Below are 23,439 nucleotides of genomic sequence, written 5' to 3' on the forward strand. Positions count from 1 at the left end.
ACTACCTTTCTCCGTTTAAATTTTATTTATTTAATTTTCATATCTTAGTTTAATTAAAATCCAATCCAACTATTTTTCTTAGTACAACTATTAGTTAATTTGAATTCTGACTACTGCTCTCTGTGGACAAAACTGAACTTACTAAATACTTTACTACATTGATCGGGTTTAGTAGCCTGATCCGTGTGTTAAAACCATTTAGTTTAGTGCATTTAATTTAGGTATGGTTTTACAACATCAGGAGGCGTGAACAAATCTAGTGCGACAAATTTTATTGCATTAACACTCTTAAGTGTGATTATATTAATAATTGTAAATGCCTATAAATGTGAACTTTTTATCTTTACAATTTTATGTGTGAAACTATGAGAGATATTTACGGTTATAAATGTAATACAATTACACATATTTATAAGTGTATAGAACTTAATAAAAAAGTTCACACTTTTTAAAACGTGTAAAAATATGTGTAACGAAACGCCAAATTTGTTGTAATATATGTACCATTATTATTTAAATTGTTATTATTATTATTATTCGAGAATATTAAAGACAATAATAAAGTATTCATCACACCATAATTGCTCTTTTACAAACGTAGCAGAGTCCCATATAGAAATTAAGCCTCTAGATCTACCTTTTAGCAAGGCTTACTGCGAAATCAAAATTATAATTACCCCATAACGATCTTAAACCATGCATCTCAAGACGAAGCATCTTCGGCTCTTAAAAACCCAAGAAAAGAATGTTATTTCGAACACAAACATTCTTAATTAACCGCCTCTTATCAATCTTCTTTGACCCGCAACTATTTAAAAAAAATCATCTTCGTTGAGAATCCGATTTCATACCTTCACCAGCTATTATTTTCTCAAGATCACAACCACTGATATCGTAACCAAGTGTATCTGCCAGTGACTGCCACTTCAATTAAATTTTCTACCTCATGATCATTAGAAGCTCTACGCAAATGCTTATCAACAAAGCTCTCACACTCAGGAGAAATTTCAACACTTATGCCACAATATTGTTAAAGCTCGATTATAATTTGTTTTAATAAACTAACTAGTTTAAGACCTGCGAATTCGCGGGGTTTTTTAGGGACGAATCAAAATTGAATGGTCAATATAATTAAATTTTATAGAGTATTTGTTAGATTGACGAGAAATCAAAATAGTTTCAGTAGTGATGTCCAATCATTGATAATAAAGCAAGCAAGTTAAAACTTGTAAAAAACAAAAAACACAAAGATGTGAACCATAATAGTTGAAAAGAAGGTTTAGTTTGTAGTTATTTTTCTGATCGAGTTTCCTATAATGAATTGTATAGAGAGCGAAAGCTGTATAATTTATTATGAGTTGGGCACCCAACTGCACTTAATTTGCTATTGGTTGATTTAGGTCAGTTTTCTTTGGGATCAGATAACGACGCTTGATGGTAGAAGCTAGACCCGAGTGGTATTTTTTTTTCCGGTCATGAGTGTGAGAACTTGCGCTGATGATGCTCCTCTTGCATCTTTATAGGTTGGTGTAAGTTGTTCCATAGAAGGTTAACGTTTTCATTTAGCGAGCTATATTGGATAGATTGCCTACTTGATTGAATCTATCTAAACGAACGTTGAATATTCTTTCTAATGTGGTTTTTTTTAACCAGAGTGCTTTTCAAATCACATCTTTTTCAATTGTGACATGGCAGCTATGGTCTGGTGCAAGGTTAGGATCTGGTGCAACATTGTGATTCCTGTTTTCTTTGATTTGAGATTTATGCTTGATTGGGTTGATAACTGAAATGGTGGAACACAATTGAAAGAGAAGCTTTTGGTCATATTCGCATCTATCTCTTCGGTGATATAGAAAGCTCGAAATAGTATCATATATGATCCTAATCCAATGAAATGAAGAAGCATTCTTTTTTTGATACCATTTGTAGCTTTTCGCATTTTTGATTTGTTAATGTTAATAGAGGTAGAAAGCCATTAAATTAATTATTTCCTCTTAGATATTAGAATTCCGTCAAATGAAAATTCAATGGCTTTTCGGCTGTCACCATAAATTGTTCTCTATCGATAGTAAACAACGCATTAATGGACATTCCTGAATATAAGCAAAAAAGGTTTTGTAATATATGAACACAAAAATATGATGGAATTTTTAGTAGGTTCAATGCATCTAAAATTCAAAATCACTTATCTAGTAAATTTTGATTTGTCACCCGTTTATTACCGATCATAGGTTTTAGTATTACCTCTAAAGAAAATAGTTAATCTTGACAGACTATCTTTAACTTACCTTGTGCCAACTTTATTTAAACCCTCCTAAACATGTAAGCACCATTGAGAAAAAGATAGTAAATTTCCCTACACGAAATGACCACGTGATTTAGACTTTCATCCCTTTCATAGTACCGTTTGAGAATTTTGAATAAGATGCGTCAAGTTCCAAATCAAGTGATTCATGGGTAAATGGTTTATAGCAAGATTAAAGGGCACACGCTTCACTGCTAAGAATTGTGTGTGATTATTTCGATAGCTATTCATTATACACTCAGTTTACATGGAAAATTATTCTAGAGTCAAAAAGTTACCATCATTTCGTCGATGGCTATTCATTACAAAGTTAAATTACACGCCAAAGTATTCGACGGTTTAGGCAAAAATGCACAACACATTTGCTCTCAGTAGTTGTTTCGGTTGCTTTATTTGACTAACGATAACAAATGTGGGCTTCGTAGTTGCTATGATATTTCTGGCCTCGAATGCTCTCATTCATTCTTTTCCGTTGTTGTTGCATTGCCATGACGTGATAGTAACATAGATCACAATAATTGTAAACTGCTTTCACATAGTTCTCTCCTTCACCAAACTACTACAATCAAAAACATCATCAAGATTAGTTACGAATTTTATCAAGTAAAGTAGTTTAATAATGTTAACGTAATCACAACCAACTCTTCAAAACATTCGTAAAAATGCTTATAGGACTATGTGGACGAAACTAACCCAGCCCATTTCCACTTGAACAAAACATAATGGTAAAGAGTGACATACCTTTGAGGTGATGCTCGACATCAATATGCTTGTCATGTATCTCGTAAGAATGCTCTATAAGCAAGTAGTACATATTTGGAAGAATCCTTTCTGAAACCTGAAACAAAGAAAGTCATGAAAGCAGAATAAACAAAAGACTACATCAAAATATATATATATATATATATATATATATATATATATATATATATATATATATATGGCAAACAACAGAGGCGCTAAAGCTAAATAATAATCCAGAGAAAAAGTTAAAACTTACTATCAAGAATCGCTGCAATACCTGAAACGAAAAAAAAAACCACGAGAAGCAAAAAAATTGGAATTTTTTATAAATAAAAAGTAAAGTATGATAGCAAGTTGTACATGATTTTGATTAGGTCATGCTCCATTTGATATTCTCCAAATAATACCATTGACAAAACCCTCACACAAAAGGCAAACTCTATCAGATCTTCTAAGATGAAAACTACAGCAAAAATTATTTAAAAAACCTGATGATGTAATTGATGATTCGAAAGGTGGGGTGGAAACATCGTCGTAGCAGAAGGCACCGGTGAAGGACATACTCACCCATAAAAAAATTAGGGTTCCTGGCGATTCTGCGATGTCTCATTGAAGGTAGGAAAGAAGTATGCATAAAATCTGATGAAATTAGGTTTGGTAATGAAAAGAAAAAGGTAGGGAAGAAGATATTAGGGTCGTGATTGAAGAGGTGAGGTTGTAGGTAAGGCCCTAAGGGAGAAGGTATTGGTGGGTGCAGAGATGTCTCCCTAATTATATATTATATATAGGGAAAAAAAACGTGAGCAGTAAAGTTTGTGAGAGGGGAGTGGTGACGTGAACCAATGGGAACAAAAGCTTTTGTTGTGTATATAGTAGATGGGTAATATGCTGCTGCTCCAAAACAAGAGAGAGAGAGAGAGAGAGAGAGAGAGAGAGAGAGAGAGAGAGGGAGGTAAAAAGAAACATGACAAGATTCCAAATGACTCCCAACCCCTTTTGCCTCCAACTGCAACCAATCCGTATCATCCTTCGCCTCCATTTGATTTTTTTTTTTTTTGCACACTAACTCCAAGAAATCGTTAATTACCTTATACACACAACATTTTTGGTCAATGAATTCATGAAAGCTTCAACAGGTATTATACATAAACAGAAAGAAATACAAATATTTGACCTATTGGAAGAGGAACTAACTACCTCATTGTGGGTTAGCACTTTATATAAGGAGAATGTTTGCAAATACTCGCATCCAGTTATCTCGACCTATTACGGAATAGAAGTTATTCTGTTATCTCAATTTCATAAAGAAATACGAATATTGACCATTTATTCATCACTCTGGAATAACTTTAATAACAACTATAACACCAAGTTGCGAATGGTCTAGATGAAAACGATTAAACCTGCTATAGCTCCTACTCACATTAACTTAATTAAATTAAATATGTTCGTTCCACGTTTTGTATCAATTTTTAGCTACCTGATATTTTATAATTAGGTCATTTGACCTACCTTCAAAGCAAAAATTCAAATAACATTATTTGCATACATAAGATATATCGAATTTTTAAATCGATATAAAAGACGAAGATACTTACTTTCGAAAACAAAGAAAATAGTGTATGATTCAGATTCTTCATCAGATTATTGTACATGTTACTTCACAGCTGAGTTCCTTCAGGCCAAGATTCTGTATTTTCTTGTCACACAGTACATGATACTGTGTGGCGGATTCTATAAGGACTTGAAGAAAGAAAAATCGAAGAAGCTCCACCTTAAAGTCAGAACTAACTCTATCCAAGAATTCATACAAAGGAGTTGGCATCAAAGTCACACGCTAGAAGTCTAAATAATTTAATTCAAGTACCATGATCACCATTCAGTTGATCCATCATCTTCGTTACAGGTTCCTGACTAATATAAAATATATTAGTAATCAAGATCAATGCGACTATGAACTGAACAAAAACAAAAACAAAGTTGATTATATATATATATATATAATAGTATAACTTTACATCCACCTGACCCGCCCATTTGGCTACCTATATGGCTATACGCAATAAAGTGAGTGACATGAGCAAAAGAGACAATGAGCTATGAATGATGAAGCATCGAATCAATAGCACCAAAACAATCAAGAGCATCTCTAGTGGTGTATTCGTGAGGAAGAAGATGAAAAAAGTGACATTTCCACAACAATCAAGAGCATCTACTCTTCCACTGCATCTGTTGGAAACTAAACTTGATTTTGGGCTATGTGTTTTAGATTTGAGCTTGCAAGTATACAAATATTTTGGATCAAGATTATAGCCCATTATGTAGAAGCTTCTTGTAATATGTAGTAGTGAAAGTGTGTAGAATGTGTGTAGAATAATCTTGTAAAATATCTAGGTCTAGAAATACTAGGAAATATCTAGATAGTAGTAGATGATGGAGTGATCTAGACTACTACATTGAGTAGTATAAATAGAGGGCTTCACTCCTCATTTGTAATCAAGCAACAAAGCAATTCAATAAGCAATAAAAAAAAAGCTTTCAAGATCAATCTAACTTCTAAAAATCATCAATCCACTCTTCCACAAATAATATACATAACCTCCTATTTTTAACAAATTGGTATCAAGAGCTTGGTTCGACAAGATGATGGCCAACAATGTCATCACGTTTCCTCGCCTCACAAAGGATAATTATGATCGATGGAGCATCCAAATGAAGACCTTCCTAGGTGGACAAGACTTATGGGAGATTGTGGAGGAAGGCTATGAGGAACCTACAGAAAAAGGTCCTCTCGGCAAGGAGAAAAAATTAATGAAGACGAACGATCAAAAGGCTCTTTTCATCATCCAACAAAGTGTAGATGATGGAGCTTTTGAGAAAATTGCAAGTGCAACCACCGCCAAGAAAGCATGGGAGATCTTGGAGAATTCTCACAAGGGAGTTGAAAAGGTGAAAAAGGTTCGACTACAAACACTACGAGGTGAGTTCGAATCCTTAAATAAGAAAGACTCAGAATCAATTTCCGATTATTTTACAAGAGTCTTGGCGATTGTCAATCAATTAAAAAGGAATGGTGAAACTCTAAGTGATGTAAGAGTCATTGAGAAGATTCTTAGATCATTAGATTCAAAATTCGACTATATAGTCGTAGCCATCGAAGAATCTAAAGATCTAGAATCAATGACTATCGATGAACTCATGGGTTCACTACAAGCCCATGAAGAGAGGTTCAATAAGAATAATAAGGAGCCATTGGAGCAAGCTTTACAAGCAAAACTGTCTTTCAAGGAAGAGAGCAGTGAAAAGACTCATCAAACGAGTCAACGAGGTCGTGGTCAAGTACGTGGCCGAGGACGAGGACAAGGATATATCAAACATGGAGGTTATAGTTCTTACAGAAATGAAGAAAGAAGTCAAAATTTTCACCCGACAAGAGGTCGCGGGAGAGGCTACACAAGTAGAAGGCCAAGGTATGACAATTCTCAAACCAAATGCTATAATTGTCATAAATTTGGTCACTATGCTTCGGAATGCGAGAAGTCAAACAATTACGTGCAAGAAAGAGCAAATTTAGTGCAAGAAGATACCGAAGCCGTGAAAAACACTTTGTTACTAGCATGCAAAGGTGAAGATAACGGAGAATCAAATTTATGGTATCTCGACACGGGTGCAAGCAACCATATGTGCGGTGACAAAAACATGTTTGTGGAGTTAGACGAGGTAATAAGTGGAAATATCACCTTTGGAGATTCCTCAAAAGTCCCGGTTAAAGGCAAAGGTAAGATCCTCATCCGCTTGAAAAATGGAAGGCATCAATTTATCTCTAACGTGTATTATGTGCCTAATATGAAGACAAATATACTGAGTATTGGACAACTCTTAGAGAAAGGCTATGATATTCACATGATAAATCGTAGTCTTTATCTGAGAGACCAAAAAGGAGGTTTGATTGCTAAGGTGCCAATGTCAACGAATAGGATGTTCTTGCTAAATATTCAACATGACATTCCACGATGTTTAAAAGCATGTTTCAAAGATAATTCTTGGCTTTGGCACATGAGATACGGGCACTTAAATTTTGGAGGCTTAAAATTATTATCAAGTAAAGGAATGGTGAAGGGTTTGCCTCCAATTAATCACCCGGATCAAATTTGTGAGGGATGTCTTCTAGGAAAGCACTTCCGAAACAGTTTTCCAATAGAGGCTTCTAGTAGAGCGAAGAAACCTCTAGAACTTATTCACACGGATGTGTGTGGACCCATAAGCCCACCGTCTTTTGGTAAAAATAGATATTTTCTTCTATTCATTGATGACTTTAGTCGAAAGACATGGGTCTATTTTCTAAAAGAAAAGTCGGAAGCTTTTGGAATGTTCAAGAAGTTTAAAGCGTTTGTGGAGAATCAAAGTGGTCTCACCATAAAGGCGATGAGATCTGATCGTGGAGGAGAGTTTACATCCAAGGAATTCAAGGAATTTTGTGACAACAATGGCTTACGACGTCCTCTAACTCTTCCATATTCACCTCAACAAAATGGTGTTGCGGAAAGAAAAAATAGGACCATTCTTGATATGGCCCGGAGTATGTTAAAGAGCAAAAGGATGCCTAAGGAGTTTTGGGCTGAGGCAGTGGACTGTGCGATCTATCTAGCAAATCGCTCGCCCACTAGAAGCGTCAAGAACAAAACGCCCATTGAAGCTTGGAGTGGAAGGAAGCCCGGCATCTTACACCTTCGAGTGTTCGGAAGTGTGGCATATGCTCATGTGCCAGATCAGAAGAGGACGAAGCTCGATGATAAAAGCGAGAAACTCATATTCGTGGGCTATGACTCAAGTTCGAAGGGTTACAAGTTATACAATCCCAAGACCGGTAAAGTAATCTCAAGTCGAGATGTGGTGTTCGATGAAGAAGCAACATGGGATTGGAATGTTCCCGAAGAGGAGAACTACGACTTTCTCCCTTATCCATTCGAGAGTACTGCAAGGAATGAAGAATATCTAGAAGTTCAAGAACCTTCTAGTACACCATCTCCGCACTCTCCACGTACTCCAACCACTACACCTAATGAAGTGACACCAACATCAGGAGGAGAATCAAGTAGGCTACAACATCACACAAGGAGTATTGAGGAGTTGTACGAGGTAACTCAACCTATGGAGGATCTAACATTGTTCAGCCTTCTTGCCGATTGTGAGCCAATAAGTTACGAAGATGCAGCAAAAAGCCAAAAGTGGAAACGTTCCATGGACGAGGAGATTCAAGCAATCGAGAAGAATGATACGTGGGATCTTGCTACACTTCCAAAAGGGCATAAGGCTATTGGTGTAAAGTGGGTGTACAAGGCCAAGAAGAATTCCAAAGGTGAAGTTGAAAGATACAAGGCAAGGTTGGTGGCGAAGGGATATAGTCAACGAGCTGGCATAGACTATGAAGAAGTATTTGCTCCCGTCGCTCGTCTAGAAACTATAAGATTAATAATCTCACTTGCGGCTCAGCATAATTGGAAGATTTATCAAATGGATGTCAAATCCGCGTTCCTTAATGGCCACTTAGAAGAAGAAGTCTATATAGAACAACCTTTGGGATACATCGTGAAAGGCCAAGAGAATAAGGTGCTGAAATTGAAAAGGGCCTTATATGGGTTGAAGCAAGCGCCTCGAGCATGGAATAGCAGGATAGACAAGTATTTCCAACAGAATGGCTTTACAAAATGCCCACATGAGCATGCTCTCTATACCAAAGTAAGCAAGGAAGGAGATGTTATGATTGTGTGCCTATATGTGGATGACTTGATATTCACTGGCAGTAATCCCAAAATGTTTGAGGAGTTCAAGAAAGCAATGGTTCGGGAGTTCGAGATGACCGACATTGGACTTATGGCTTACTATCTTGGGATCGAGGTAAAACAAAAGAAAGAAGGAATATTCATATCCCAAGAAGGTTATGCGAATGAGGTGCTCAAGAAGTTTAAGATGAATGAATGCAAGACAATGAACACACCGGTGGATTGCAATCTCAAATTGTCAAAAGATGATGAAGGATACTTGGTGAACCCAACACAATACAAGAGTTTGGTTGGAAGTCTGAGATACCTAACCTGCACGAGGCCAGATATTCTCTACGGAGTTGGACTAGTAAGTCGATACACGGAAGCACCTACAATAAATCACTTGAAGGCAGCCAAGAGGATACTTCGCTACATCAAAGATACGATTGACTATGGCCTGTTTTATTCGCCTTCTAATCACTTCAAGCTAGTTGGATACAGTGATAGTGATTGGGCTGGAGACAAAGATGATCGTAAGAGTACGAGTGGTTTCGTGTTCTATATGGGAGATACAGCGTTCACATGGAGCTCGAAGAAGCAACCCATTGTGACTCTGTCAACGTGTGAAGCCGAGTTTGTTGCAGCAACATCGTGCACCTGTCATGCAATATGGCTCAGGAAGTTACTAAATGAGCTTAAGTTTTTTCAAAAGGAACCTACAGAGATATATGTGGATAACAAGTCTGCGATTGCTCTAGCAAAGAATCCAGTCTTCCATGATCGAAGCAAACACATCGATACAAAATACCATTACATAAGGGAGTGTGTTACAAATAAAGAGGTGCAGATAAAGTACGCGAAGTCACTTGACCAAGTTGCTGATATTTTCACAAAGCCCCTAAAACACGAGACATTTCAGAGATTACGGAATATGCTCGGAGTGACGAAATCAAGTTTAAGGGGGGCTGTTGGAAACTAAACTTGATTTTGGGCTATGTGTTTTAGATTTGGGCTTGCAAGTATACAAATATTTTGGATCAAGATTATAGCCCATTATGTAGAAGCTTCTTGTAATATGTAGTAGTGAAAGTGTGTAGAATGTGTGTAGAATAATCTTGTAAAATATCTAGGTCTAGAAATACTAGGAAATATTAGATAGTAGTAGATGATGGAGTGATCTAGACTACTCCATTGAGTAGTATAAATAGAGGGCTTCACTCCTCATTTGTAATCAAGCAACAAAGCAATTCAATAAGCAATAAAAAAAAAGCTTTCAAGATCAATCTAACTTCTAAAAATCATCAATCCACTCTTCCATAAATAATATACATAACCTCCTATTTTCAACAGCATCTACATACAACACATTTATTTATGGTCAGTCTTATCACGTGGTCCTGGTGAAGTCAACCCATTTGGACCGTATACGTTCATCTGCACATAACCACAAAATCAATCTCTGTCAACATTTTTTAAAAATTCTTATCTGCTTATTTGAGAAGAAATAGGCACTATAAAATAATGATGTACATACCTACTTATTTTTTAGCAGTCACTGTACATGAAAGTTTCATCACTCTTCATGATCACTGTATATGAAAATCTAAAATACATACAATATTTTTTGAACATCAAAACTTTATTCATCTTTATTCATTATCATATATCAGATATATTAAGAAGAATCGTAACTAATTAAAGCTTCAAATGAACACAACACATATGGATCACAGAATCTCGAAACAATATTTCAAACTCACTGATTTCATAAATTGATAAAAAAAAAAATTAATGATCGATACAACAGGAAGTAGAAATAAGATGTGATTACCTGAGTTTCTAGACATTAGGTTCGAGATTAAAACGATAATCTTCACGTAATAGTCGAATGTAGCTTATTGATTTGAAAACTTTAATCGATCGAAACTTAATAATGCATCCGATTCGGAATCTCCATTTATATTGTTCTCCGATTAATATTGTTGTTTAGTTCGGATCGAAATCAAAACCATTCACTCTTTTGATTTTAGTCGTTTGTTTTCGTTTTTAGGGACAAATTTAGGGTTTTTTCTCTGAAGTGATGAAGTAAGAACGGGATGAATGATATTCTGTGGAACCCTATTGTCTATATGTTTTCTCCCGTGTTTTTTTTATTTGTGAGGGTATTTTAGTCGCACTATTATAATTATTACATATACTTTTTAATGGTGTAGATTTAATGATAGCTAATGAATTGAGGGTTAAGATTAGAAGTTAGAAATTTGGATGACCTATTTTGGTGTTTGTTATTATATATATATATATATATATATATATTACATATACTTTTTAATGGTGTAGATTTAATGATAGCTAATGAATGGAGGGTTAAGATTAGAAGTTAGAAATTTGGATGACCTATTTTGGTGTTTGTTATTATATATATATATATATATATATATATATATATATATATATATATATATATATATATATATATATATATATATATAGTAGAGAGTAGAGATAGAGATAATTACACTATTCTTCATTTTTATACAATGCACTAACTTCCTCCTACCGACAACTTTTTCCTCTGCCTCATTTTCAATGATGATTGCAATGACTAAACATACGTGGAAAGAAAACTTAATTTGGCAAAACATATTTCAATACATATTTTTAAATATATTTTTGCTTCTTAGTTAATGTGTTTTTTTCTTTCTTTTTTTTTTTAAAAAAAAATCTTCCTTTCTAACTTAAATAACCTTTCGTATAGTTTTTTTATCATACTTTTTTTTTTTTTTTTTTCATTTCAAGTCAATTAATATAGCTACCAACTTTTAACTTCAACTACAAGTATGATTATTTTTAATTAAAAAACAAATGACTTAGTAAACTAATTGAAAAGGGTAAAACAATTAATTACTATTACTATACTATCTAAAAGACAAAACTCTGTAACACTATTCATCAATAGTAACCAGGTGTATTTTCGTTATTTCATTTTTTTTTTGGTCTCCAACGATAAAAGAAGCAACTTTCGTAAAAGAACCAACCCTTTAATGTTACCAAAAGATGCCGAAAAAATTTATTTTTTACAAAACAATCAACTACCTTTTTTTTCCTCAACGATAAAAGAGACAACTTTCATAAAAGGAACAACTCTTCAATGCTACCAAAAGATGTCGAAAAACATTTTTTTTTTACAAAATAGATCAACTAACTTAAAAAAAAAAGAATGTTAAAAGAAGAAACTTTCATAAAAGGAACAACCCTTCAATGTTAGATGTCGAAAAAAAATTCTTTTTTACAAAATAGATCAAGACTTTTTTTTTTTAACTCGCATTCAAAACGGAGCCCCCGGCACGAAGCGAGGACTCCACAACTAATTAATAAAATTTGATAGTTACTTTTTATAAGTGAACATTAATTATTCTACGATATATATTGAATAATTTTGAATAATTTTAAGTGAGAAATATATTGAATTATCTTAAGTAACGGAGGATGCTTTTTTATTATTATTATTATTATTATTATTATTATTATTATTATTATTATTATTATTATTATTATTATTATTATTATTATTATCATCATCATCATTATTATTATTATTATTATTATTATTATTATTATTATTATTATAACGGCGATTTTTAAGCATTAGTAGATCATTTATTTCAACGATCTTCATCATTTGCACGTATCACACACGTTCGGGCGAAAACTCGAACTTGATCGATCATTTATTTCAACGACCATTATTTGCAAGTATCACACACATTCGGGCGGAAACCCGAACCCTATCGACGGTAACCGGAAACACATCCATTCGAGCAGTGTTCTTTGGTGGAGGTCCGTGAACGAATCCGGTAAAACCTTCATATAGGGTCAATATATACCACCATTATTGGTGTTCAATTGTTTTAAAGAAAATCATGTCCACCCTAACGATCGAACTCATGATCTCTCCATATCCCCTAACACAAAGTACATGGGGAACCGTTAGGCCATTGTAGCAAATTTATTATTATTATTATTATTATTATTATTATTGGAAAATGCTAACGACAGCCCTAAGGACTGTTATTAACACGCTTTATTTTGTTGCAAATATTAATAACCGCTATTAGAAAAGTGACCATAAACCGTCTTGTGCAACATTATAGCATCATAACGACAATCTTTAGAAATGTTCGTTAGCATTTTCTAAAAATAAATAATAAAAAGTTCGTATGATGGTTATACGTTTTCACACGTGAAACAATAATAAAAATTCTAACAACTGCTTTTGTCACTTGTTATAGTTTATTCCGTTGACGGTACTATTTTATGATTTAATAGATTTAAATCTGTTTAATCTATTAAATCTATTATATTTGTTGTTTTCATGAGGCGTCACGCTATAACTTTCTGCCATCCACCATTTGACATAGACCATAGATAACGCGACGGCATAGAGCCGTATGCCGCCACAAACGCCACCACAAACGCCACCACAAACGCCGGAAATGGGCGGCGGTGGGCGTTTGTACGGCGGCGTTTGTCGCCGAATCACGGGGGTGAGGGAGGGCGGTTTGGGGAGATGTCAAGCTTTGATTGGTGGATGAATTATATCTGTTGGAGTTTTTTTTATCAATTTACATATGAACAAAATTTTAGCTGGATGAATATTTGATGATTAAAATTTTTGAAGAAACATGCAATTGATGATTAGTGAGGAAGATGAAATGGTTTTTTTAATTTATAGAAGACCCCTTGAAGTTTATTAATGTTTACACAAAATATTACAAAGGTTAATAACATTTTGGTTTAGCCCCTTAAGTTTTTTTATAATTCAAGAAACGTTTTTTTTTTTTTTTAATTCATGTAACGTTATTTTTTTTTAAATTCATGTAAAGCTTTTTTTTTATATGTAACGTTTTTTTATTTATTTATGTAATGTTTTTTATTATTTAACAAATCAAAACAATTAAAACAACCAAACAAAAAATCAAATATAAAATATCACGTTACTGTCATCCTTTGACAAAAGCCCCCATAACAACTCCCCCCTAAAATGGCATGGTCCAGTCACTGACTTGCCCCAAAAAGTGCACATCTTTCACTCCACGTAGGCGTCACCATTATCCGTGGTCTAATAGTTTTTTATTAAAGAAAACACTAAACGTAGATCTAAGGCTTAAACGTAGTTTGTAAAATAATATGAAGTATACTTTGAATTAATTAAGTTTGAATATTAAGTTTCAGATAGTGAAAAATTAAGGACGAAACTTTTCAAGGACAAAGAGGGGTTATACGCCTAGATAGAAATAAAACTTGTAGCCCTTTGAATTACAAGTATTTGACTTTTGGATCAACAAAATCATCGTCCGTATGATAAAGATATGATTAAAATGTTGACAACTCACTAAATCTGTAATAACAATCAAAAAGTCACATTTTATTCATATTACATAAAAATAAATTTCATAATTAAATAAGTATCAGAAGTTTATAAAATCTAGTTAGATAATGTACAATTCGAAGAATATGCCGCTAAAATTATAGTAGTGATTTGTGTCCCCCAATAAACATGTCCAAGCTCCGTTTTTGCATAACACAATACAATCAAATGATACTTTCAATCAAGTTTTATAAGGCAAATCGCGACGGCGCGTTACGATCTAGTGCATTCCCGCCAAGAAAAACAAAAGGTCATCAGTCGAAAAGACGTATATTCATCGTCATCCGTGTGTAAAGGATCTAAAACTAAATGTGATGAGGTTTTTTTTGGTGATGGTAGTAACGTGATAAATATGCTGGTAAATAAAGAAGTATTAATTCCACCATCATTGTTAATAATTTCACCATACATGTACATTGGAATGTTGTACTTTACAATTTAGTGATGTACATAAATGGTGGATATATCAAAAAATAGTGGTGAAAATATCACTACCATATTGGAATAAGGTGATGGAGTGTAGGTCTCACATTTTAATTTAATCTTTTTAAACAGTTTTTATTATTTGATTTTTATTTTATAATTTTAGTTTATTTAATTAAAAAAATACAGTAAATTATTAATATAACTAAACACATATAAAATTACATTAATAAATTCATAAATTATATTAATAAAGTTCTAAAATTTAATTAATAAAATAGATAAATGGAATAATTTAATAGTGCTAAAAATCATTATTATTGTACGTATGAAAATGTGAAGGAAGGTGTCAAATGTGCTCGGTCAAATCGTCTTGCCAAATGTCCTAGTGTAATAACTCTACTTTTTTCGTTAATTGTTTAACTATCGTATGTGACTTTTATGTCTTGATTTGAGTACATAACATTTATAAAATATAATTTTTTATAAATAGTATTTGTAATATTTATTTGAGGACTATTGTGATGTTAATAATATATATTCTTAAATTTTGTTGGTTATACTTGACGACCGTTAGAAACCGTTAGTGATTTATCCATATATGCATCTGTTAATTGCTAGACACTTAATATTCGTGTCAAATTATAAAAACTAAAAAGTTCCGTGTCCCCTCCCTCCCATTGAGCCGATCGGCCATGTATATGTCCAGGGGGCGGTTGTAGCTTTTGTTAACTAGTAATCTAGGTTAGACATCTCTTAATTCATTCAACAAATAAACTTCGTTTTGCTCTGCTCTTTCTTGGCCGCTACACACACCCACGACATCCATCATCATATTCAACCAAAATCTTCATCTTTTAGCAAGAATTAAACCACCCTTCCTCAATTAATCGTATCCGTACGTCTCTAGTTGCTTCCTTCTTGTGCTTTCTTGACCCTAATTTTATTTCTGAGTTTTTATCAATTATTCATATTATAATCATGATTACTGCTCGAGTTATGATAGTTACATGAGCGGATCATTGTTAGATTAACGTTAGGGTTAATTTTTGAGATTGTTGAGTTGAATATGTTGATGTCGACCACCAAACAATTTTATTAAATTATAATGAGTTCATATATAAATTTATTTTTTCGAGTAGATAATTTTCATATAAGACTCGTAATTTTTCATTGAACGATTTTCAAGTTACAATCAAAATGAGTTTTATGTAAATGTTGTAAAAAAATGATGGGACAGTCGAGTTCATTTACTGTTGATGCGTTTTTCTAAGTCGACTTAGGTCTCAAAATTGTTACTGTAGGTTCTCGACTTAAAACAAGCTTCTTCATTTGGCCTTGGAGAATTGGGATTGCGGTGATTTTTCTAAAAATTTTAAAGTGTAACACCGGCAATTTTTTTTAATTTTATTATAACACAGCGGAAGTCTTACTTAGTAACATCACAACCTTAATTACATCAGTACAGAAACCACTTAATTAAGTTTACTTTCATAAACAGTGTTACGTTATTACAAACACGGTTACAATTGTTCACATCAGAGTTACTAGTCAAACATGTCTCCAACATCATGGCCCGATCCCATCAGCAGTACCTAAAACCTGCAGGGGAGGAATGTGGGGGATTAGCGCATCGCTAAGTGAATGGAATCTATCTACAGACTGAGCTAAGCAATCCACCATACTACAATCAGCTAACATGCTTACAACCAACAAGCATACGAATAAGGACAATATGAGGATCGGTGGCTTGTACGGTCACACGAACCTAGCTGATCGGGCTAGGATCTACCGATAGTCCTTCCTACCAAGTCTCTGCATAACTATCCAAACGCAACACATGCGTTCTTCTATGCTATACTAAACAGACTGTAGGACTTGGACTCAACCGCCCTTGGAATGGTGGACCTCACACGGACTTCAACCGCCCTAGGAATGGCTGGTGTCACACAAAGTGCACATATACAACATATATAGATCACATAGCATGCAACTATCCACCTAGCATAGCAATAACTACACTACATAAGGTAATCAGAGTAATCCACAGTAGCATGATTTGCTACTTAAACTCTATCCGAAGATAGACCCACTCACCAATTACCAGCAACTGAAGATTCTCGGAGGTCTAATCTTTCTGAGTTTTCTCTTTCTCTTTTCCACCTGAGAATAGACATAACACAGTCAGTAATCATGTCTTGATATTAAATCAACAACAAGACAACAACACTATAAATCAATATTTAAACACTTAAAACTGGTCTGCCAACCGTACGAGTAACACCCTCACTCGCACGTTTGAGAACACTAAATTGTGCGGTTGACAACTTACTCGTACGTTTGGTCTATAACTAAACATCCATCAATGAATTACCTAATCCATACGGTTCGTCACACGAGTGACCAGTGACTCGTACGAGTCACATCTCAACCGTACGTATCATCTTAACCAAAATAATAGTTCGCCTTATCCACTCACTCGCACGGTTCATAACACGGTTTGTGACGACCCGGAAATTTCCGACCAAATTTAAACTTAATCTTTATATGGTTTCGACATGATAAGCAAAGTCTGTTAAATTGAATTTCAAAATTTTTGAAACTATTTCATGATAACATTTGACCTTTGACCATTCCCGACGATTCACGAACAATTGTGTATAAATAATTATGTATATATATATATATATATATATATATATATATATATATATATATAAACATAAATAAGTATATATATTATAATGTGAAATAATAAAATACAAACTTAATTAGCAGAATTAAACATGTAAAATAATATACAATATAAGAAAGTTGTTATTAATATATATATATATATATATATATATATATATATATATATATATATATATATATATATATGATTTGTGTAATAATTATTATCATATGTATGTATATATATATATATATATATATATATATATATATATATATATATATATATATATATAAAAGTTATAGATATTATATGTTGAAAATTACTTGTACGATGAAAGAATATAATATTTTAAATAAATATATATACAATACTCATATATATAAGATAATTATATTCTCAGATTTAATATGCAACACATATTATATAATGTATTAAATATTCGACATATGTTATCATATGATATATATATGGTATATTTATAATATATAATATTAACATGTTAAACGTAATTACAATTTAAAAAAATATAATTACTATACTAATGCTATTATTACTTTTATTAATAGTAATATTAAAAATCAATATTAGTTATATTACTATATATAATATATAGATACGAAAGTTGATACATATAATTTGTTATAGTATTAGAATTACTAATATTATTGTGTCATTATTAATATCAGTATGATTATTTATAATAGTAAAATTTAAGATTTTAGTTATTATTAAGATCTTTATTATTGTTATAATTACCATTATCAATAAAATCATTATTAATAATAATAAGATTTTTTTATAAAAATAACACAATTTATTTTTATTATCATTAGTAATATCATTTTTAAGAATTATTATTATCATTATTATTAAGATTATTATTATTAAGATTATTTGTATAATTATTGTTATTATTAGTTTTATTATTATTAATATATATATATATATATATATATATATATATATATATATATATATATATATACACTAATATTTATAAATTAAAGAGTCAAATAATTACCCGATTAGTTTTTTTTTTTTGAAAAGCAACAAATTATATTAATAGAGCAATCACAATGTACAACTCGAGGGTTTTATGTTAACTAAACAAGCCGTTAAGCCAACATACATCTAAGCACACTAAATTTACATAACAAAAGATTGAGGATTGTGTAGCCAATTATGCCAATCAAGATGAAGTGACTTGCTTCTTTTCCCAATCCGCTCGAAAGCCTTGAGTTGAATCTCACATAATGCTACCGGGGTTGTCCAACCTTTTTTATTAAAGACCACTTGGTTCCGGTTCAACCATATGAGATAACAACACGACCAAAGAACCACTTGCCATATCTTGGAACCTAAATCCGACATATTCCCTATTGTAGAGCCTTGAAAGATCTCACACAAACTAGCCGACGAAAACACGCTAAATCCCCACCATTTGAATATCTTTTCCCAAATACCGAAGACTTTTTTACAAAAGAGCAAGGCGTGGTCAACCGATTCCACCCCATCGTCACAAAGAGGGCAACGAACGGAGTGAAGATCAATCCCACGCTTGTCTAGCTCAATCAAAGTTGGGATACGTTTTTTCCTCGACCTCCATATGAAGAGCTCGACTTTCTTGGGGACAAAATTATTTCTCAAAGTTTCCACCATATTAGAACCAACATTTAACAACTTTGAATCTATCAAATGAGTAAGTCATTTTGTTGTAAACACCCCATTGTTTGCACCTTGCCATCGCCATGAGTCTTGCTTATCCGGAGCCAAAGTGCACGAGTTGAGGTCGGATACTAGCATCACAAGGTCAGCCACTGTTCGGCCCCTCGGAATACGAACCCAATCCCAATTCCCGCACCATGAAGAGCCATTCCAAACCCAACTATCCGTAACCGTAGCATTTGAGTTTGATTCTAATTTGAATAATCTCTTGTATTTGTCCCACAATTTCATCCCGTCCACCCATACATCATGCCAAAAGGAAGTGCTTGAGCCATTACCAACAACTTTGACGAAAGACTTTGAAAAAGGAACTCCCATATCATCGATCTTTACACCTGTTTTGATAATATTCATCCAAGTAGAATTATATTTAATTTTATCAAGAATGCCTAACCCACCCGATGACCCATAAATGCTCGAAATAACTTTGACCCACAAGGAGGAAGTTTCGGTTTTAAACCTCCACCACCACTTGCCGATCAAAGCTAGATTTTTGCTTTTCAAAGAACCCAAACCTAGCCCACCCTCCCCATAAGGTAAAAGCACCTCATCCCATTTAACCCAAGCAATTTTTGAAGTATTTCCCGACCCGCCCAAAAAAAAGAACGTCTCACACTTTCAAGTTTGCTTAACACACATGGCGGGGCACGGTAGAGCGAGAAAAAGTACAATCGGAGGCTATTAAGCACTGATTTAACAAGAGTCACGCGACCACCAAAAGACACCAAACGCGCTTTCCAATCCGAAAGATGTTTTTCAAATTTATTAATAACCGGCATCCAACTACTCATCTTATTCATATTCGCACCAATGGGAAGACCGAGGTAATTAAAGGGAACCGAACCAATTTTGCAATCATAACACTTGGCCACAAAAGAAACCTCATGATGATCCATACCTAAACCAAACAAGCTACTTTTTCCATAATTAATCTTTAGACCCGAAGTTAGCTAGAAGCATTTTAGGAGTTTCATGAGGTTTCGAATATTATGTGGGTTCCACTCACCAAAGAAGATTGTATCGTCCGTATATTGGAGATGTGAGATACAAACTTTATCTTTATCGATTTCAACTCCCGAGAAAAGATTGTTACAAACGGCCATTTTTGTTAAAGCATTCAAACCTTCGGCGGCAATAATAAAAAGAAAAGGAGAAAGCGGATCTCCTTGACGAACACCTCGACCAAGATTAAATTCTAAAGTCGGGGAGCCATTAACAAGGATGGAGATTGTTGCGGATTTAAGGCAAGCAAGGATCCATTGTCACCATTTTAACCCAAATCCCATGATGCCCATTACCTCCATGAGAAATTCCCAACTCAAACTATCAAACGCTTTCTCGAAGTCAACCTTAAAGATGAGACACTTCGACTTTTTTCTCTTCACATACTCGATAATTTCATTTTCGATTAGAACCCCATCCAAGATGTTTCTTCCCTTTATGAACGCGCTTTGCTCGGACCCAACTAAAGATGGAATCACTTTTCTAAGTCTGTTAGAGAGAAACTCAGCCACAATCTTGTAGTAACTGTAACATCCCGCCTTTTTCCGTTTACTTTTCCGTTTAATTATTTAAAGTCCGTTATATGATTATAACATCCCTCGTTAATACGCGTTTTAAAATATCTCGTTTAGGAAATTCACGCACCCGCAACCGAACTCGAGGGACTAGTTTCGCCAAGGGAGCAAAGATGTGACTAGCTTTTAACTAGTCAACACCCTCCTCCCTTCTTTTTCATTTTCATTTCTCTTTTCTTTCACTACTTCCATATTTTCTTTCAATTATCCATTTCCAAGATTCATCATCTAAATCACATCTAGCAAATTTCAATCAAAACAAATTACATATTTGGAATACTTGCAACTTCCTCTTCGATTCCATACCGATTTTATCAAGTTTGGGTAACTTTCTAAAATCACTATATTTTGTGTTCTTGATGTTTTTAACTTATAAAGTTGTTAATTAGTGTCTATGGCTCAAGTCTAACATGAATATATGATTTATATGTTCGATTTTGTTATTTGAAGTAACTAGCATGAACATAAACTTTGGTGTATTTGATTTGGTGATTTGGTTATTTGAATGATGTTAAATGTTATAAACGCATGTATTAAATGTGTTCCTAACATCACTAGCTTCAATTTGATGTGTAGGTTGCTTTAGAAAACTCCATAAACTTGATTAGTGATTTTGGTGAATTTGGGTTAGGGTTTTGATGAACTTTAAATGCATTTTTTTGATGTATTGAATGCCATGAATTGTTGTTGGTAAGTGGTTAGTTAGATTGTATGTTTGATTACCTACGAAACGGCGTGTCATATGTATGCATTTAATTCCCGAATCATAAATGTGCATTTATGAATTTGAAGCATTTATGGTGTGCATTAATTGATCATTTAACTTGGAAAGTCAATTGTTGCAAATGATGTTTTTGGTTGTTGAAATGTATTTAGTTGTGTTCTTTGTCAAATTACCTTTCTAACGATATAAGATACGAGTTCTAAGTGTTTGCGGTTTGTGATTTATGCTTGAAAGAGTTTTGATTTGAGACTTAGACATTTGAGACTGACCAGGTACCAGCACACGTTAAATGCCGCGGCGCGGCAGTCTTGGGTCGCGGCACGACCTAAGGCGTGTCCAGGTTCTGACCTACATGGTCAAAATTCGAAAAATGTTTGCTATGCTACGCACCTCCGATTCACATGTAACTTGTTCTAACATGCTTATATATGAATAAATACCTCAAAAAAATAGCTCGGGACCCGACCCGAACGTGTTGACTTTTTCGTTGACTTTGACCGACCAAAGTTTGACTTTTTGTCAAACTTAACCAAATGATTATGCAATCTTTCTAACTTGTTTCTATACTTGTATCTTTCATGAAACTTGGACAATTTGATTCACATGCTACATAATCGAGTCGTAACGAGCCATAGGACTAATTGAACATCTTTGACCTATCGCGTTTACCGTTATTGATACGACCTATTTGTTTAGGTCAAGACTAGCATTGTTCTTTGCACACGTTACTTGTTGAAGTACTTATTACTCGTATACACAAGGTGATATCATAGTCCCATCTTTCAAACAACTTTTATGCTTTAAACTATGGGATGAGAAACATATACGTATCATACTTTTACATGTTGAACACAAGTACAGAAATGAACATTCCACGTACGGGTTTGAACAAAAATCCTCAATTCAATTATCATTAGTTACACTTGCAGGGTGTAAATGAGAACTTATATTATGTGATCACATGGGCTTGACGAGCCTCATTCGGATGGTTCGCTACCGTTAGCGGATGAAATATATTTTCAGGTCTAGTGTATGTTCTAACACTACGCAAAGGGTGCAAAACAGTTAAGTTTGATAATTGGGTACCCGCGAAACAAATAACAACTTTGGAATGCAAATGATTTTGATAATCATATTATATTAAATCTTGTGGTTCAAATGCAACGTTTACTAAAACACCTATGATTTCACCAACGTTTTCGTTGACAGATTTCTATATGTTTTCTCAGGTCCTTGAGCGCTACTTGATACATGCTTCCGCACTCTTTTTGATACTTGCTTGGATGTCGAGTATACATGCATAGTTGGAGCGTCTTTTGACTACTTTAAATTGTGTCGCATAGGTTTCATTCGTACGTTAAACATTGTAATGTAACTAGTCTTTTGAACTACATTTGTAAACTTGAAACATCCTTTTACTTATGAAATGAATGCGACATATTTTGGTCAAACGTCATGTTTAAGACTTATGACCACGTAACGGGACCTAAGTAGTCGGCGCCGTCAAAAATGATTTGGTCGGGTCGCTACAGATGGTATCAGAGCATTAGTTGTAGGAATTTAGAGTTCATTGGTGTCAACCCCGAGTTGTAGGGTACATTAGTGAATCTAGACTACAATCGGCATATAGACTTGAAGTAGGAATTACTTGACTACTTGTGCATTTATACTCGAATTTCTACTCAGATCTACTCTTATTTCATCTTAACCTCACGTTGTTTAATTTAATTGACACGCCACCTTGACTTAGTGAAATAATGTCGAATGAACATGTGAATTAGGGTAATATAATTTCCGGGATTATATCACGGTGACTCATATGAACGTTCCGACATTATGGCATAAAGAATTTAAGGCGAGTCAAGGAAAATTTCTCTCTATCCTTATTCCATATCATGGTTAGTATTATTAAAAATACTAATCAACGGTATTCTTGTGTTTTGAAGGAACAATGCCTCCTCGTCGTGTGCCACGCCATGAGACTCCTGAACAAGCTCTACAACGAATGATAGCCACCGCCGTGGATGCGGCCATGGCCGATCACTCCTCCAACAACAACAATAAC

The 23,439-nt window shown here is 33.9% G+C and overlaps 2 protein-coding genes and 2 long non-coding RNA genes across 4 annotated transcripts; all 4 read right to left on the reverse strand.

Annotated features, from left to right (window-relative positions):
• Positions 1 to 2,509: 2,509 nt before the first annotated feature.
• Positions 2,510 to 3,829, reverse strand: LOC139874224 (uncharacterized). The gene is made up of 3 exons (XR_011767846.1): positions 3,306 to 3,829; positions 3,047 to 3,143; positions 2,510 to 2,861 (listed from the first exon to the last, which is right to left on the reverse strand). It is a non-coding gene; the product is annotated as an uncharacterized lncRNA (long non-coding RNA).
• A 162-nt stretch (positions 3,830 to 3,991) lies between these two features.
• On the reverse strand, positions 3,992 to 10,858 carry LOC139874231 (uncharacterized). Its single transcript, XR_011767847.1, has 3 exons — positions 10,646 to 10,858; positions 4,648 to 5,278; positions 3,992 to 4,312 (listed from the first exon to the last, which is right to left on the reverse strand). It is a non-coding gene; the product is annotated as an uncharacterized lncRNA (long non-coding RNA).
• A 7,636-nt stretch (positions 10,859 to 18,494) lies between these two features.
• On the reverse strand, positions 18,495 to 19,007 carry LOC139904128 (uncharacterized). Its single transcript, XM_071886065.1, has one exon. The coding sequence runs from the start codon at positions 19,005 to 19,007 to the stop codon at positions 18,495 to 18,497; it is 513 nt and encodes a 170-aa protein (XP_071742166.1).
• Positions 19,008 to 19,052: 45 nt separating this feature from the next.
• On the reverse strand, positions 19,053 to 20,176 carry LOC139904136 (uncharacterized). Its single transcript, XM_071886075.1, has 3 exons — positions 20,080 to 20,176; positions 19,711 to 19,971; positions 19,053 to 19,408 (listed from the first exon to the last, which is right to left on the reverse strand). Exons 1-3 carry the CDS (start codon positions 20,174 to 20,176, stop codon positions 19,053 to 19,055), a joined length of 714 nt encoding a protein of 237 aa, XP_071742176.1.
• Between the last annotated feature and the right edge of the window lie 3,263 nt (positions 20,177 to 23,439).

This window comes from Rutidosis leptorrhynchoides, chromosome 1 (genome assembly GCF_046630445.1).
Source record: "Rutidosis leptorrhynchoides isolate AG116_Rl617_1_P2 chromosome 1, CSIRO_AGI_Rlap_v1, whole genome shotgun sequence".
Lineage (NCBI taxonomy): Eukaryota > Viridiplantae > Streptophyta > Magnoliopsida > Asterales > Asteraceae > Rutidosis > Rutidosis leptorrhynchoides.

Coding starts and splice junctions, on each gene's coding strand:
- LOC139904128 (XM_071886065.1), bottom strand. CDS start 19,007: ATGGTGGAAACTTTGAGAAATAATTTTGTCCCCAAGAAAGTCGAGCTC.
- LOC139904136 (XM_071886075.1), bottom strand. CDS start 20,176: ATGGCCGTTTGTAACAATCTTTTCTCGGGAGTTGAAATCGATAAAGAT. Junction 19,972..20,079: donor GGACGATACAATCTTCTTTG/GTGAGTGGAACC, acceptor TGTTTGGTTTAG/GTATGGATCATCATGAGGTT. Junction 19,409..19,710: donor GCTCTACCGTGCCCCGCCAT/GTGTGTTAAGCA, acceptor TTATCAAAACAG/GTGTAAAGATCGATGATATG.